Source organism: Macaca mulatta, chromosome 14, assembly GCF_049350105.2.
Source record: "Macaca mulatta isolate MMU2019108-1 chromosome 14, T2T-MMU8v2.0, whole genome shotgun sequence".
Classification (NCBI taxonomy): Eukaryota; Metazoa; Chordata; class Mammalia; order Primates; family Cercopithecidae; genus Macaca; species Macaca mulatta.
This window is the reverse complement of record NC_133419.1, coordinates 87,086,298-87,105,008: the sequence shown is the minus strand read 5'-3', so window position 1 is coordinate 87,105,008 and position 18,711 is coordinate 87,086,298. Positions and strand designations below refer to the sequence as shown.

Below are 18,711 nucleotides of genomic sequence, written 5' to 3'. Positions count from 1 at the left end.
TAGTGGTTTTCTAACATTTTGAATTTGTAGGCAATATTTTTAAATCAGGAGATTTCATGAGAAATATATATCCAAGGACTTGGATTTCTGGCTTCTCTGGAAAAGCCAGGAGCTCTGAATATTGGGCCTGTAGTTTGGCATGTAAATAGGTCCACTGGAGCTGATTGGACTGCCTGTGGCTTACCCCGGACCCCTCCTTGCCGTACTCACTGGCCTTTATCTGGAGGTTCCTCTCCCCCCACCCCCAGGGTGCCCTTTCAAAGGTTTAGAACTTCCAAGCCACAGTCTTTCTTGTTTTCTGATGTGTATTTTCCAGTTATTTTAGCAAGTGGAGAGGAAGGTCTCCCTACCTAGGTAGGGAATCTCTGCTCATTATTCTTTCATAGCACTTGGGAACTGATGCAGAACCTCTCCTTCACTACTTAATTCTATTCCCACAGTCACTGGGAGAAGTTGGACTAAGGACATCTGAAACCCTCAATGTGGGTCCTGAAGAATGTGTAGGCGTGAGACCAGGTGGGCGTGGTTCACGCCTGTAATCCCAGCACTTTGGGAGGCCAAGGCAGGCGGATCACTTGAGGTCAGGTGTTTGAGACCAGCCTGGCCAACATGGTGAAACCTCATGTCTACTAAAAACACAAAAATGAGTTAGGCATGGTGGCAGGCACCTGTAGTCCCAACTATTCAGGAGGCTGAGGCAGGAGAATCACTTGAACCCAGAAGGTGGAGGTTGCAGTGAGCCTTGTGCCACTGTACTCCATCCTGGGCAACAGAGCAAGACTCTGTCTATAAAACAAACAAACAAACAACAAAGGGTCGGGCATGGTGGCTCATGCCTGTAATCCCAGCACTTTCGGAGGCTGAGGTGGGCAGATCACCTGAGGTCAGCAGTTGAAGACCAGCCTGGTCAACATGGTGAAACCCTGTCTCTTCTAAAAATACAAATAGTTGGGCGTGGTGGCACGCACCTGTAGTCCCAGCTTCTCGGGAGGCTGAGGCAGGAGAATCACTTGAGCCTGGGAGGCAGAGGTTGCAGTGAGTGGAGATCGGGCCATTGCATTTCAGTCTGGGTGAGAAAGTGAGATCCTGTCTCAAAAAAAAAAATAAAAAAAACAAAGACTGTATAGGGTTGTGTCTTTTGTCAGATGAGCAAGCTGAGGTTAAGTGACTTGTCTGAGGTTACCCACAATTAAGTGTTGGTGCCCAGCCCAGAGCTGTGGTCCTAAATCACTTCTCTAGCATCTGCTAAGTCGGGGAGACAGAGTTTTTCAAGGTATACGTATCTTTAGACCTGTTGCTAGCTGCTTGCCTAGAGAAGAGGAGTGGTTTAGAGGAGCTTCTGAATCGACTCAGAATGTAAAAAATGACTTTCTATGGTTTCCCAGCAAGAAAGTAGAGTTGAAAACTGCAGTGTAAGAAAAGTAGGCTGCGAGGGAAATGGGGCCAAAGCCCAGGGCTGGGGAGACCACGAAGTTTTGTGGGCCTTGCTTTTCAGGAAGGAGGGGGCGGGCCAGGCCAGGCTGCCTTGAGCTATCCAGCGTAAATCACAAAAAGGAGTGAGAACTGCTTTTCTGACTCTTTCCCACACTGGCCACTGCCTGGAGCCTATAGGAAGGTCCAGCTGAGAATAGCCTCCTCCCTAACAGTTTTCCCAAGCTCCTAAATCTCTCCCTCACCCCAGTCCCAGGAGCTTCGCGGGAGGAGGTGCTGAGAGCCAAGGGATCCTCCTCTGCTACTGGGTACATCCTCTGTAAACAGGCACTTAGGTTTTTACACTTACAGCAGATTGCTCATGCCAAGTGCCTACCTACCATGCATTGGCCCACTTCGTGTTAAAGCCCACTCTGTGCTTATTTTCAGGTTAGAATTCCCGAAAAACAGTCTCAGAGACGTATTCGGGGGTGCTCTTGTGTCGGTCAACACTTGTGGGAAGGAAGGAAACAGGATAGAGCAGAAGGAGAGGTTGGGCTGCAGTAAGATCTCAAGCAAGGTTCCGCTGAGCCCCTGACGAGGCTCTGGAGCTGGGATGGCCCTTCAAAGGCATCCAGAAGTGAGGCAGCGGAGTGGACCTTTAGATTCCTGTATTGGGCTGCCCTTGGAAGGAGGTGTGGCTTTGGGCAAGGTGGCTCTTTTCAGTAGAGGAAATTCCCCTAAGTGGGCTGATATCCAAGGATACAGCTGGGAAAATAACTCTTTCATTCCTGCAGGAGGATCTGGGCAGCACATGGTCGTATCCATCTCATGAGGTATGATGCCAAGTGCTCTACATAGATTAACTCATTGGATTTTCATGGCAACCCCGTAAGAGGTAGGGACTATTGTTATCCCCATTTTCTAGACAAGGAAGCTGAGAGGTTAGGTTCTTTGCAAGGGAGGGGTGGAACCAAGATTTGAAACTAAGAAGTGTGCATTATTTTTGTTGTGGAAAGAGGGAGAGGGAGAAGCAGAAGAAGAGGAGGAGGAGGAGGATAAAAGGAAAGATGAGAAGGAAGGATGAAACAAAAGGAAGAGGAAGAAGAGGGTTGTATAAACAGTGCTGTGGGCAACGCTTGTAGCTATGACTATAGCTACAAGTCCAAGGAAGCTCCAGAGCAAGCAAGACATTTGATCATCAGGTCAGTCTTGGGTCAGTCCCATTGGGTCCACCCAAACTAAAGGGTGTGGGCAATAATTCAGAAAAGGCCTTAGGTCTGAGGCAGGTGGGCAAAGGAAGAATATGGCACAGCATTCCCCAAACCTCCCCATAGTCATAGAGAGACAGGGGAGTTATGAATTATAAAACTCTTCCAAACAAGGAAAATGGGATTCTGTTGTTCTAGAAAAGGTTGCTTGGCTTTAAAGCTCAAGGATGCTGCCCAGGTTTGCCCTCAGCCTTTTGACAATTTACAGAACTAGTGGCTCCCAGCATAAGGTCCATTGATGTTATGAAAACCAAGGTGCAGTGTCTTCTCTCTGAACTTGTTAATCCACAGCAGGTCTGAACTCTGTTCAGTGCCGAAGACACTTTGTTCTCTCTGTTGGATCTATCACATTGCCCGCCATGTGTGAGTGCCTATCACATTACAGACACCAAGTTAAGTGCTGATGAATCAAAGATGACACAACCCATTACTGGCCCCAGAAGAGCTTCAAGCTACCGTGAAGCACAAGGAAATGTACAACTGTAATACAAGGAAGAGAATGATAGGTTTTGTAGGTGAGGAAAATGCTGTGGGAATTCAGAGAAGGAAGTGATAAAATTCAGAAGGGAAGCTTCATGGAAGGAAATGCTTTTTGAACTGTTCCTTGAAACATGCAAGGGTGGTAAGATTTGTATCAAGGAGATAAAGAAATTGAGAAGTAAAATAGCATGTATCCAAGAAAGTACAAGCCTTGTGCAAAATTGGAAATATTTCAGTTTGGATGGAGCATGGAAAGAATAAAGGGGAAATTCAAAGGGCAGCTTGCGCCTAGCCCATGGAAGGCTTTAGGTGCCAGTCTAAGATGTTTGGGCTTTGTTTTACAGACATTGGGAACCATTAGAGATCTGGGGGCAAAAAAAAGTGATATATCTGGGTGTGCTTCGGAAAAAATGAAATGGAATGGGGAAAATCCAGTAGAGAGACCAGTCAGGAGAACTGGAGTCAGGAGAACACTGTAGTGGCTCAAGTGAAGATGGATGATCCGATCCGAGGCAGTAGCAATAATATGAAGATAATGGAACAGATGTTTAAAATAGGGAGCAGGCACAATCAGCAGAACTTGGTGACCAATTGGCTGTGGTTGACTAACAGAGAAGAATCAAAGAAGACTGGACGTTTTTGAACTTGGAAGATACAGGGTCACAGAGCAGGAGGACAGCAGAGTAAAAAGGATCAAAAGGAGTAAGAGGGAAAAGAGGATTCCTTTGGTTAGGGAATTGTGGGATTTGGGAAGAATACTGGACATTTGAGTGGCAATGTCCAGCAGACAGTTATCTATAGGTGTCATCTACTTAGAGAGGACAGTAGGAGCCATAGCAATGGATGAGGATGCCAAGGTTAAAGCTGTTAAGTTTCACATGGCCAGACTTTCTTAAATGTTGCATTTGCCATGGTCTCCCCTTGGTTTCTTTTTCATTCATTCATTTAACAGATAATTATTGCATGGTCTTTCTGTGTTTAATGTTAAACTGGAGAGATCAGAAATAATTTCAAAGTCTGAGATATAATCTTTGCCCTAAATAATCATCATCATTACAATCATAAGAGCAGCAACCATTTATTCATCATTCTTTTTTTTTTTTTTTTTTGAGACGGAGTCTCGCTCTGTCACCCAGGCTGGAGTGCAGTGGCGCAATCTCGGCTCACTGCAAGCTCCGCCTCCCGGGTTCACGCCATTCTCCGGCCTCAGCCTCCCGAGTAGCTGGGACTACAGGCGCCTGCCACTGCGCCCGGCTAATTTTTTCTATTTTTAGTAGAGACGGGGTTTCACCATGGTCTCGATCTCCTGACCTTGTGATCCGCCCGCCTCGGCCTTCCAAAGTGCTGGGATTACAGGCGTGAGCCACCGCGCCCGGCCTTATTCATCATTCTTACTTTATACAAGGCACCAGGTTAAAATGAGACATATATTATTATATTTCATCATTACAACAACCTGAGGAGTTAAGTATTATTATTATTATACCCATTTTATGGAGAATTGAAGCTCTGAATAGTTATCTATTTATCTAAAATTACACATGGCACATCATCAAGGATCCTAGATTCAAAAACTGGTTATCAGATTCCAAAGCACCTGCCATTAACCACTAAGGCTGTTTGGTGAGATAAAATGTGCATTTTAAAACAAAGTTAATAACAACCCAGCTGCTTTCACCATCAAAGGATTAAATAACACCTTGTGCAGGTCTTGGCAGGCAGTGGGTCCTTAACACATGCTTGCGAAAGGCAGGCAAATGGACAGGAAGGGTATGTGGTAGATACGGCAATTCAGGGGAAGGAGAAATTTCAGTAGATTATAATGAGCAGAATTTATGCTGCTGAAGAATGGGGAGAACAACCCTCCAGGAGAAAGGAATAGACAGGTTGAGATGGAGAGGTGGTAGGCAAATTCAGAGTGTGTCTGGGAAGAATGAGAAGGCCAGCACAGCCAGAGAAGGCAATTGTGTACAGATGTGTAGCAGGAAATAAGTTTCAGAAGGTCAGTTGGATTCAGGTCATTAAAGAGTTAAGTATTTTGGACTCTATTCTACGGACAGTTCAAAGTCACTAAAGGTCTTTGAGCCTGGGAATGGCATAATGAAAATGGGCTTTTGACACAATGAATCCGACATTGGTTAGCAGGAGAGAATGGAAGGAAGGAAGGTGAGAGGTAAGCAGTCTCGTTGTGAAACTGTTGCAATAACTCAACTATAACCGTGCTAAGATTGTGGGTGGACAGTAGATGGAGGTGAGACACTCATTCAGAGGAGCTGGGCATGCAGTAGAATGCCCTGGGGCATGTCCAGGCTGGGAGAGTGCCACTGCAGAGCCCTGTCCCATCCTAGGGTTGTGGGGATAACAGCCTGGAGTAGCAGATTTCCTCCGTTTAACTTCATGTCACTCACTGCCCCTTCAGCACAGAGAAGGATTCTGAGAGAATGGGAACCATAATAAGGAAGCTCTAATTAGGAGAGACGATAGAGAAATGCCCCGAGTTTGGACACCCAGGGGCAGCATGAGGGCATAGTCTCCAACAGGGAGAGCTACCAAGAGGAGGTCAGATGCAGGTTGCAGAGAGGGTGGCGCCAAAGCAGGGCAGGACTTTGCCAAGATCACAGGCACTTTACCCCAGCCAGTTGGGGTGGTAGAAGGAGCCCTGAACCAGGAACCTTGCCCTGTCACATTCACTAGCAAGATGACCTTGCTAAGTCACCTAATCTTTTAAGATAACTGATGTGGAAACATCCAGCCAGTGCCTGGCATGTGGCCGACACTTAACAAATATATGGAGGAAATAAAGGTTTCTGTTTGCTCACCTGTGAAGCAGAGATAACAGCCTCAGATCCACCTACCTGCTCAAGTTATGGGGAGGGTCACATGAGATGCAGTCTGTGAGCACTCTCCAAAGAGGCAGTCGAGCAATCTAAGGGAGAATATCATGATTTTCATGGATCTCTTGCACTCTCCAGAGACCCCTTTCCAGAAGCAGAGGAGTGTTTTTAAAACTGTCTACACCCATTTCCACTAAAAGAGAGAATAGAAGTGAGAAGAAACCATAAGCCCTTTGGGTACCAGATCATAAACTCTTCCAGGGAAAGAATGGATCTTCATCTCTTTACCCCCAATGCCCAGCAATGTACCTTCATGGATTTAACCAAACCCTATGGTGCCCATAGCCCATCAGGACACCTGTAGCCTAGAGTAGATTCAAAGCCAGGTTCCAATGAAGGGATGAGGGACCTATAAACTTAACTGTTTTAGAGATAGAGAGAGCTGGCGCTGGTGAGCAGGTGAGAGTGGCCTACAAATAATTTCACCGTTACCCTGAGGGGCTCTCCTTGGCCAGACATTCAAGGCCTTTCAGTCTGACTCCTGCCTGACTTTCCATTCTTTCCCTTCCTGCAACCTACACCTCCTCGTTCCCCAAACACACCCTACATTCTCCCCACCCCCAGCACCTCCACCCTGGATTTTAACTTTCTTTTGTATCAAATGCCCTTCTCCCGACCCATGCCCCACAATCTCCACCTGTCCAACGTAGGGCATGTGGGTCCCTTCACCCATGAAGGGTTACCTTCCCATCTTCTAATCTCTGCCACCCTGTATGCTATTCTGCTGCTGTCCGGCTTCCCTCCCAGAATCATGATTATTAATATACACATTCCATCTCTCCTTTGGCCCATTAATCCTTTAAGGACTGGGTCCGTGCATATTTGTTTTTGTAGATGTGCAAACTGAAGCTCCCCCAGAATTTGTCAGTGTCTTATGCAAAGTATGTGCTTCATAAATATGCATTACATGAATAAAAGAATAACCATTATAATAATACAATTATTCCTCTCATCACCATCAGCTTCATTCACATCTATTAATTCACAGTAGGTAAGCCTTGAAGTAGCACGACATCTAGTACATCAGCAATTCTTTGCCAAATGCAAAAGGTAAATCCCAGTGCAGCTTGAAACTCTTCCTGATTTCATGTGCAATAATGATCCTAGAAGATGTCACAAGGAGTCCTGTTCTTTGCAAGTCGGATTTTCCATAATCCAGGAGTAGGTCGGAGAGCATTTAGATTAGCCTCTAAATCCTGGAGCAGCACGAACACTTATTTTTCATTTTCTCCTTTAATTATGCCCTTCCCTCCCCACCACCCCAAGTCTCAGGCTGAGAGTGTCTGTTTAGTTTCCTTGAGGAAGAGTGAAGTGACTTGATGTGGTTTCCCTCTAGCTGTTTCTGCAGCCCCCACCTGAAGCTCAGAATGCAAGGCAGGCATCTCTCTGTCATCTCCTCTCAGTAGGGTTTCTCACCAGCCTGCCAGGAAGGACCGGCCACCCGCAGGTGAATAAATGCTCTGGCCTTATCCCAGACAAACTCTTCCACACCGGCAAAGTCGGTGGGCATCCAGTCGCCAAGCCTGATGGGCCGGGGCTGCTAAAATGAGCACTCTGTCACGGGAAGTGCTGTCCCTGATTGATGGTGCCCTGCTGTTTTTCAGGCCGTGGTGGTGACTGATGGGGAGCGCATCCTGGGCCTGGGAGACCTGGGCTGCTACGGCATGGGCATCCCTGTGGGCAAGCTGGCCCTGTACACAGCGTGCGGAGGAGTGAACCCACAGCAGTGCCTCCCTGTGCTACTGGATGTCGGCACCAACAATGAGGTAACACACTGCCCAGGCCAGGAGCTCTGGGGCCAGAAGGTGGCAACTGGGACAGGGTGAGGAGCATGTTTGTGGGTGGTTATATCTACACAGCAATGGGCCATTTCTTTCTTGGCATCCCCTTGACCAGGGCACTCCTCCTACACAGTTGTGGAGTAGAGGACCTTCTTCCCTGGTTGCCCACCCATAGCTCCATTCTGTTCCCTCTCCCACTCCTGGGTCCCCTTGATCCTCTACCTCTATGAGGCCCTCTATACCCACAATGACCCCTGCCTCGGCTTCCTTCCTCTTTGACCCCCATTACCCCATGCAGTTTCCATTTCCCTTGAGGTAGGAGTGACCCCTGGGCTGTGTTTTTTAGCATTCTCAAGGCAGTCTGCCCCAGTGGAAGGATTAGAATTCAAAGTACCAGGGGCCAAAATGTCTGACTCAGACAGATTAGTGTCCTGCAAACCCACTGAGAGAAACCGAGTCAAGCTGTAGGTGAGATCCATCTGCACGATTCCTAGCAGTTTGTGGTTTAAGGAGTTCAGGCCCCAGCCAAGAGTTTCTCTGCTCTGGGAACCACCATGGGCACGTCTGTGATTCGCAGCTCTGTCTCTGTGTCAGAAAACATGAAAAAATATCCAAGGATTCCCTCTTAATGATATTTATCTTTGAGATCAGTGCATGTTCATCTTTTCAAAATTGAGGCCAGGCACAGTCACTCACGCCTGTATTCCCAGCACTTTGGGAGGCTGATCGGGGTGGGATCACCTGAGGCCAGGAGTTTGAGACCAGCCTGACCAACATGGTGAAATCCCATCTCTACTAAAAATACAAAAATTAGCTGGGTGTGGTGGCACACACCTGTAATCCCAGCTACTGGGGAGGCTGAGACAGGAGAATCCCAGGAGAACCTGGGAGGCAGAGCTTGCAGTGAGCTGAGATCACACCACTGCACTCCAGCCTGGGTGACAGAGCAAGACTCTGTCTTAAATAAATAAATAAATAAATAAATAAACAAACAAATAAATAAATAAATAGAGACAATTCAGAGAAGTGTTAAAAATAAGGTATCAGCCACACAACAAGTGCTAATCGTTGTTTACATATTGGTATATTTTCTCCCAGCCTTTTTTTTTCCCATGAACTTATAAAACAAAAGTTGTGTTCTTATTATATATACAGTATTTTATATTTCTTTTTCAAATTTAATTATCTGTCATGAGTTTTCTTTCAGGTCATTAACCATTCTTCCATAGTGTCTGTTTAATAGCTACCTGGTGTATCATAATTTACATAAGAAAACCCCCACAGTTGGGCACTTAGGTTGTTTCTAGTCTTTTTAAAATATAAATTGTGCTCTGAAACCCATTTTGGCAGATGAGTCTTTGTTACTATCTTTGAGTATTTCCTTAGGATAAATTTCTAGAAATGTAAGTATTGAAGCAAAAGGAATGGTCATTTTTTAAATTCTTGATTCACATTGTCAAAAAGTTATTCTTATTTGCATTCTGCAGTGATCTCTCTTAAGAAAATTTGCCAAGACTCTTTACATTGCCTTCCTCTTCCCTAAACACAGTGCATCCCCATTTCTTTTCTTTTCTTTTTTTTTTTTTTTTTTTTTTTGAGACGGACTCTCTCTGTGTTGCCCAGGCTAGAATGCAGTGGTGTGATCTTGGCTCGCTGTAACCTCTGCTTTCCTGGTTCAAGCAATTCTCCTGTCTCAGCCTCCTGAGTAGCAGGGATTACAGGCATGCGCCACCAGGCTCAGCTAATTTTTGTATTTTTAGTAGAGATGGGGTTTCACCATGTTGGCCAGGCTGGTCTCAAACTCCTGACCTCAGTGATCCACTGGCCTCGGCCTCCCAAAATGCTGGGATTGCAGACATGAGCCACCATGCCCAGCCCAGGCATCCCCATTTCAAACAAAAGCAAGCACTTTAGATCCTAGTAAGGAATGATGCTTATTCAGGCTTCATCTGCAGGTACGATCAAATGATGGAATGGTGGGCAGACCTTGCTGGGAAATCCTGGGGGTAGGAATGAGATGAGGGAGGGCAAGAAAGTGGGAAAACTATTGGTTTGGGACCTTGGTTCCCAGTACCATGACGAGCCAGGGACCTTGGTTCCAGTACCATGACAAGCCAGGGACCTTGGTTCCAGTACCATGATGAGCCAGATAAGTCACTGCACCTCCTTAGACTTAATTCCCTTTCAGTTTATTGAGAGACTAGACCAGAAAGTTACTAAGCATCCTTCAACCTCTAAAACTGCCTGGTCTCCATGTGTCTCCTCACCAGCTCAGGAGACAGGAGGTTGGATCAGGATACATGCTTTACAGCTGCTCATCAAAACCAGTCTTCAAGTTTTGCTCTGCACAGTGATGCCCTTCCCCCAGCCAGATATCTAAGTTTTGCTGAAATTGTCTTTTGGCCTCACAGAATGCTTCTTTGCAGACGTGGATGAGTGCAGCAAACTTTGTTTTATTCTTCCTCTCGAACACCTCCTGCTGTGTTCCAACTGGATTTAATTGAGACCTTCATTCCTTCTAAAAGCTGGCTTTAGGCAAGAATTAGAACAGATTGAGTCTGATTCTGAGGCCACTGCATCCACTGGAAGGGTGCTGGCTGTGCTGATGCATTGGGATCCTTTGTCATTGAAGGTCCAGCACACAGCAATGATACGCTGAAGTTTAGAGCTGGCTCTAACTTGTAACAAACCCACCAGAAAAAAATGACTGGAAGGTAGCAGTAATTGTGGATCAGGCCCTTTTTATGGACCACTCAGTTTAAGCCTTGCAATAACCCTGTGAGTGGAGCATCTGTCATTACCCTGTTTTTTACAGCATAGGAAACTGAGGCCCAGAGAGTTTTATTTACCCAAGAAGATCTGCTAGAAGAGGCAGGGCTAGGAGCCAAATCCAAGTTTGTGCTCCTCTCCCCATGTTATACCTGTGCCTAGTTTCTGTTGCTTTATAAGTAAAGATTTTTTTCTTGATTTTCAGAATTTTTATTGCTAAAATAAATTTAGAACATTATTCAAAATTTTAAAGAAAAAGGAAATGGTATTTCTCCCACAATGCTGCATTTGTGTTTCTTCTCAATATTTTTCTATGCCTATACATAAAGGTAGTTATTACCTAGGTGTAATCATAATGTAATTTTGTTCTAATTTCTTCAATTAAGATTCTTTTGTGAACACTTTGCCTAGTTAATAAAAGTTTATTGAGTGTTTAGTGGGTGTCAGGCACCCTGCTGAGCCTGAAGGAGATAAATGCGGGTCAGCCTGAATAGAATATTCTACTTGTCAGTGTTTCAACACTGTCACCTAATTGGTCACTTTAATGAGTCGTGTGTCACATCTACTCAAAGCGTCTACTTCTTCTGGTGCTTTAGGCCTCTAGAATCACCTCTCCCTCCTGGATGTGGAGGGGAGAGAACCTCCCCTAGGTCTGCATCTTATGTCAGGGAGGGACCAGAGTACCCCCATCTGGGAGGAGGGAACATGCCCTGATCTGCCCTCTGTATGTGCCCCGGGGGTGAGAGGAAGCCGTTCTTCCCCAATGTATTATTCTCCCCATTTTCAGATAAGGAAACTGAGACTGAAACATGTCAACTACTTACCTCAGGTCCCACAGCTCTAAGTGTCAGAGCTGGGATTGGAACCCAGCTCTCTGGCTCCACAGCTGCCTTGCCCAACATGGTGCACTGCTCCAAGGGGTCTGGTGTTTGCATTATAGACTGGGAAATGGGGGCCGAGAATGGGTGTTTCACACAGGCAGGATCCCACGGACATTCAGAATCAAGTCAGAAGATAGCAATACTGTTTACACCATCCTCCCCTCCAGGGAATGGTGGGCCCCCCTCCAGACCCATTTGAGGAAACTCAGGACACAAAATTTTCAAAGTTATAAAGTGACCAACATTAGCAAGATGATGATTTTTCTCTTTTCAAATGGATTTACTATGTGATCTCCCAACTACAGTTCCTTTTTTTTTTTTTTTTTTTTTTTTTTCAATGAATCCGTTTGCAAGACATTCCCCCCAGAAGTCCCAGGGCACACCTTTTGCTCAGAGCAAGCCTGAGATGTTACAGAGGGAAGCTTGGCCTTTTACCATTTTAATCTCACATGTCCACGCAGGGAGGAAGCTGTCATGGGGGTTTTTAGTGTCAGAATAACTTGCCCATCTGTGTGTATGTCTCCATTAAAAACTCCTGAGGCAACAGGAGCTTTAATCACAGTCAAAGACAACACCCCTCCAGGTTTCCTGTTGAAGGAAAACATCTGCTGTCCACAGCCCTGAAACTCTGCGTCACTTTTACCTGCCGACAACAAGGAGATTTGGACAAATAAATACGTGGGGCCGTGATCCCATGAAGAAAGGACATCCCATGATTAAGTTCCAAGGGGGTAGGGGGAGGGAGTGCCTGCTCAACCTTCCATCGTGGCTGCGTGTGAACTGGATTTATTTTGTTTTATCCATACGCAGCCAGTCACAGACTATTCAGGTTAGAAGGCGCCTGAGTACCATCTTGTTCAACCCCCTTGTTTTACATGGGAAAAGAGACTCAGAGCAGAAAGGGCTTCCCCAAGGTTTGACTCCAAACCCAGCACTCATCCCACCCTGTGCTAAGGCAGGGTGGGGGAATCCCGGGGGATGGGGCTTGGCTTTAAAATGACCCGGCTGAGCCTTGGAGGTCTTCTCCTGGCAGAAGTCTTGAGCCTCTATGAATTCACCTCAGAAGGAGATGCTGTGTGATCTTCTGGAACTGAAGAATGGGAGGAGGGAGGGGAGTGATGTCTGCTTAGGGAAACAAACATGGGAGCAGAGCATCAGCAGAGCCTGGTAAATACTGCTTTGGATGTTATTGGATTGCCAAGGAAGCATGGAGTTGACAACCAGGCTGGGTGTTGCAGGGTTTCTTCTACCTTGCAAGATTATCATTATTTAGCCTTCACCATGTGGTGCCATCATAGAGATCACTCTCTACACATGTGTAACCTATGAGGATACCCTTGCTAGGATCTTTGTAGCTTACCCCAGGCTTAGCTGAGCTTCCCAAGGAATGAGTGGTAGGTGGGACTGCCACTGTGAGGAGAAAGCATGCTGTGCCCACATCATGAATCCAATCCCGTGACCTCCCAGACCCCCAGGTTCCCTGAGTAACATCACAGCATGCCTGTTGCTATGCAAGATAAATATTTTTTCAACCAGGAGGTTTATCTGTGTTCCAGCTGAAATGCAATGCTCACTGATATGGGCAGTGAAGAGGAGGAAACTGTTTAGTTTTCCATGACATTTTGTCTCCAAGACAAACCTTACGGGAGGCAGAGCTGGGCAAATAGCCACAGAGAGCACATTCGACCCTCTAACTCCCACGGCAGAGGAGAAAGTTCTGCTTCACCCACTTTGAATAAAGGCCTTCACCTAAAATTATAATCATTGACTTACTTGGTTCCAAAGGGGACTTAGTAACTAACAGAGGGGAAAGATTTCATCACTCAATATTTAGGTGCCTGGCACCCTACTGAACACTAAAGTTTGGAAGTGAATAAACCTGGTTCCCACCCTGGGAAGAGTCCTGGTCTAGAAACCATGATTTCTGCTGTGTCGTTTCCACCAATGTGTTTTGTGACTTTGGGCAGCTCGTTGATTCTTTCCAACCTTCAAAAACTCATTTGGAGGAAGCTGAACCAAGTGATTTCTAAGACCTTCCTAGTTTTTAATTCAGCATCTCCTTAGCCCAGTCCCAGGACTCTGGCAATCATATCACTAAATGCTTCTCAAGGGCTTATGTGTTCCATCACTGTACAATTAGCTGGGGAGATGCAGATGAATGAGGAGCTCAAAGAGCTTGCATTGTGTGATAGAAATCATTATTATCCCTATTTAACAGAGAGCAGAGAAAAGTTAAATACCTTCCCCAAAGCCACAGAGCTAGTCAAGTGACAAAGCCTCAATTCCAACCCAGGTCTATCTGATTTGAAAGCCTAGAGCCCCTTTGGGCCCTACCGAGGACGCTCAGAGGGGAGCATCCTGACCACAGCCACCAGGTCCAGCAGCGTCCTTTCCCCCACGGCATGTTGCCTCCAAACTTGAAGATTCCTCTGCCTCTATTGATAGGGTTACCAGATTTAGCAAATAAAAATACTGGACACCAGTGACATTTAAATTTCAGATAAGCAATTCAACATTTTTTTAGCGTAAGTGTGTTCCATGTAATACATAGGTCACACTTAATTCTAAACATTTCTTTTTAATTATTGCCTGTCTGAAATTCAAATTTAACTGGGCATCCCATATTTTATCTGGCAATACTATCTGCTGAAATCTTCTCTTCTCTTCTAAATCATATGAAGAAGTCAAGATAGAGGAGGGCTGCAAGGAGGGGGTCCAGGCAAGTTACTACTCCTACTCCTTACTGGCAGGCATTCTTATATCTGAATCAGTTGGCAGATACAGAGCAGAATGTGGGCTGCTTGTTCCATGTTGTGCCAAGTCAGCCGTGGGAGCTCTGCCCACTACTCTTTTAGAGAAGCCATTTCCACTCCTGCTAAAGGAGAACCAGTTGACTAGAGATGTGGACACAGCCTTTCCTCTGAATTCATTCCAGCTCTCCCCGTTCCCCAGCCTGGTCTGCAGGTCAAGAGCCTGGACCTTCCCAGCCACTACTGACCTCTTCCAGGAGGACCAGGCAGAGGGTAAGGAGCTGCCCCTTGGCTCCCTGGTTCCCTGGCCCCCACAATGCCAAGGGATGGGACAAAGAGGACGCTTCATCATGAGACCCAGACAAAGCTCAATCTCAGCATAGCTACTTTCTGGCTCTGTGAGCTTGGGCAGTTGATTTAAACCCTTGAACTCCAACTTCCTCTAAAATGGGACGAGAAGAGGTCAGACTATTAGAAGGAACAAATGAGTGCATTACTTGAGAGCTCTAAATAAACAAGCTATTTTTTAACGTCATATCCATAAGGGAACTTTTTTTCATGTTTTGTGGTTAAAGTATCTGAGACATAGAACATTTTATTATGGAAGCAAAATATAAGGACTTTTAAAAAGCTTTTTATAGTTGCCCTTGTATCTCAGCAGTATCTCTTTATGGTTGACCTTTGATCTTTACTGCAGTATACTGAGAAATTTTTTGAAAATCTAAAAATCCCTTAGCACCACTGGGGAACTTAACTTACCCTAGAAATTGCATATGCAGGATTGAGAAATTCACTCTATGCTGCCTGATGCACTAAGATTCAAATCTGTGAGTTGGCAACATTCCAAATTATAACTCACCACGGACCCTTTTAATCTTTGTAAGAACTGGCAAAGTTAATGTTTTCTGCCAGTGCCAAGAGTAACACTATTTTCAGTCATTTTTTATGTATGTCCTTCTAAGCTCTGTATGTGTGTGTTTCAGAGAGTTATAATTATGATATCTGTGTAATTTTGTATCCTGCTTTTTCCACTTTAAATAATCTCTTACAAATTTGTCCAGGTGATTGCAAAGTCTTAAAACCACCAATTTTAATTACTGCCTAGCTATTCATCATGTTACTGTACTATCATTTATCATTTCTTCTTTCTGGATGTTTGATGCTTCTAAGTGGCTTTTGATGGTCACTTTGAAGGTAGCATGTGGAAGGGTGGGCACCATGTATGCACCACTTTCACCCTTTAGGTCCCCCCCACTGACACACACATGCACATACCCCTACCAGTGAAGAATCCTAAACAGTTTCAAGGGTGTCCAATCCAGGGGATTAGGAGAGGGAGAGAGGAGGCCAGGATCCACCATCTTTCTAAACGTAAACCTGTGGTATCTTTGACAAAGTGCTAAATCCACCTCAGATCTTATGTGTACCCAAGATTTGGGGTGAAGGGTTAACAGATATTTCCTGTTCTTTTCTGTCCCTTAAACTACACCCTCCCCCACACCTACTACAGTGATATCAAAGCAGTATGGACCCAGAACAGTGTCCTTAAAAAGAAAAATTGATTCTTGTTGGTATGCAGAAGAGCCACCCATGCAGCACGACTGAGTGCTTAAGACCATAGACTCTGGACCCAACAGCCCAGCTTTGAATCCTGACGCCTGCACTTACGAGTCCAAGGTCTTAAGCAGGCTGCTTCACCTCTCTGAGTCTTGTTGCCTCTTTAAAAATGGGGGAAATAGATGTGTGAGAGAGGTGCTGGGTAGACACCTGTGAAGAATAAAGGGGGAGGGAGTGGGGCCTTCAGACTGTAGTACAAGTCAGACACCTGTGAATGGAGAGCAGGAGGGAGTGAGGACTGAGTAAGAGAGCCCAGGGAGAGTCTCCCCAGCTCCGTCAGGCCTGTGGGAAGTTCCTGCCCCAGCAGAGTCTCAGTTGGGCAGGAATGGTTTCCCCCACCCCCCTCCATGCTCAATCATTAAGCAATCCAGGGAGAGTGTGCAAACTGAAGGCTGTCCACCAATTGCCCTCCGTCAGCAGGTTCCCTTAAGATAGTTCCGAGCCATACACCTCCATGGCTGATACGTCCTCACTGGGTTAAGTAAAGCACTTAGGGCAGTACATGATACATTGGAGGCACTGTGAAAGCTAAAATTGCTACCACTGTTTTATAGCATATATTATAATTCACCAAGCTCTTTCATATATATTTTTCCACTAGATCATCACAATCATCCCCATGCAGCCCATATTTTATCCCCACTTGATAGATGAGAATAAGGTGTCAAGAGGCCCCATGACTTGCCCAAAGTCACACAGCTCACAGTGATGGAGGTGAGACTTGACTGTAAGCCCCCAAGGGCTGAGGGTCAGAGTGTAGGCCCACTGGTCCTTATCTTTGTATCTTTGTGTGTAGCAGCAGTTCAGATGGAGATGAAGATAACAAAAACTTTGTCCTCTAGGAATATATATTTTTGGTGAGTTAGACAAAAAAGTAGATAATTCCAGGAAACTCTAACACATGGAATTACCTCCCATTTCCCAAATACACCAGGTATTTCCTCCTCTTGCCTCCAGCCCTCAACCTTTCTTTGTGCTGACTTCTCAGCCTTGAGGCTCACCTGCTGAAATCTGCCTATCTCTTCCTACCTGACCATTTTCTCCATGACACAATCCCAATCTGCCCCCCAGGGGGAATTTCTTCACTCATCACTGTCCCTCCGTGTGCCACACTTTGTTCCAAAACAGTGCCACTCTGCCCTGCAGTAGAATGTGTTTGTTTACTCAGCAGCCACCTGTCAAGCACCTACAAGGCAACAACCATTTCTTGCTCCTCTACAAATCCCCCACTGGGTCCAGTGTCAGCAATAGTAGATGAGAAATAAATGTGTCATGCATGAATGAGTCCACTGACTCTGTATAGGGGTGGGAGGAATGGAAGATGTGGCAAGTCGGCCAGCAGGAGTGGTCATTCACACCAACGCAGACACAGATAACCCAATAGCATATGACTGCTGTGATGGAAAGAGCTGCAGAAGGTCAGTTGGAGGGTCCCTGAACACAGGCTAGGTGTTAAGGTGAGCATCTCTCATGAATTGAAATTCCTGGTTGTTTCATTCTATGCTTGTATCCCCAGGGCCCAGTACAATGTGAGGCACATGGTAGGTATTCAGATTTCAAGGAGGGAGGGAGAGAAGTAAAGAAGAGAAGAAGGGAGAGGAAGAGAGAGGAATGGAAAGGAAAGGAGGGTGGGTTGGTTTTCTAACATGAGTCCAGACCAGGGACTCTGGATGCGACCCAATACTTCAATGCAGATGCTGCCTGAAGTCAGCTGCAGTGGTTTTCAACCAGTGACAGTTTTGTCCCTAAGAAGACTTTTGGCAATGTCTCAAAACATTCATTTTTTCTTTTTTGTTTTTGTGTTTGTTTGTTTGTTTGTTTGTTTGTTTGAGACAGGGTCTCAATCTGTTGCCCCGGCTAGAGTGCAGTGGCGCGATCATGGCTCACTGCAGCCTTGACCTCCCAAGGTCAAGTGACCCTCCCACCTCAGCCTCCTGAGCAGCTGGGACCAAAGGCACACACCACCATGCCCAGCTAACTTTTAAAAATTTTTTGTAGAGATGGGGTCTCACTGTGTTGGCCAGGAAAGCCTCAAACTCCTAGGCTCAAGCAATCCTTCCACCTTGGCCTCCCAAAGTGCTGAGATTACAGGCGTGAGCCACCACATCAGGCCTTGAAGTCATTTTTGATGGCCACAACTGCGAGTGTTACTGGCATCTAGTGGCTAGAGGCCAGAGATGCTGATAAATATCCTGCAGTGTGCACATCAGGCCTCACGTTAAAGAATTATCCCAGCCAAAATGTCAGTAATGCCACTGTTGAGAAATCCTGAAAAAACCCTAAAGCCTGTAGACGGAGGTTGAAAGACTGTGTCTGAGAGAGGCTTGCCTGGTTCAAAGCATCCATGGTTTCCAAATGAGGATCATCTGAGGGTCCAACCTCAATCACTGGCTTAGCCTCCAGACCCTTTCAGAAATGACACCTTGCGGGGTGAAGATCCAGTCAGCTTCCTACTCCTCCCTCTCCTCCCACCTTCTGGTTCTTCCCAACAATCCTGGATACTTGTTGGAAAAAAAAAAAAAAAAACAGGAACACTGGGAGTAGGCTTAGTCAATGGGTGCTGTCTGTTCCAGGAGCTGCTCAGAGACCCTCTGTACATCGGCCTGAAACACCAGCGTGTGCGCGGGAAGGCGTACGATGACTTGCTGGACGAGTTCATGCAGGCTGTGACAGACAAGTAAGTGGACCAGTCTGTCCCTTTTGAAAGAGGACTTTTAAGAGATGCCATGACTAAAGCCAACACTGGTTTTGGCCGATACACAAAGCAAAGGCAGTAGATGCATGCTTTCCCAGGTATTCTGAAAATTCTAACTTGACCCCTTGAAGTGATAAGACTGGATGCCAAATGGGCTCATTCT

The 18,711-nt window shown here is 45.9% G+C and overlaps 1 protein-coding gene across 3 annotated transcripts in view; it reads left to right on the top strand.

Moving 5' to 3' along the window:
* ME3 (malic enzyme 3) overlaps positions 1-18,711 on the top strand; it is a 224,489-nt gene that overhangs the window by 155,174 nt on the left and 50,604 nt on the right. For all 3 annotated transcript variants that reach the window (XM_015115374.3, XM_028833894.2, XM_077964167.1), the window contains 2 exons: positions 7,660-7,821; positions 18,427-18,530. In XM_015115374.3, coding sequence (XP_014970860.1) covers positions 7,660-7,821; positions 18,427-18,530 — 266 coding nt within the window. The remainder of the gene's footprint in view (positions 1-7,659; positions 7,822-18,426; positions 18,531-18,711) is intronic.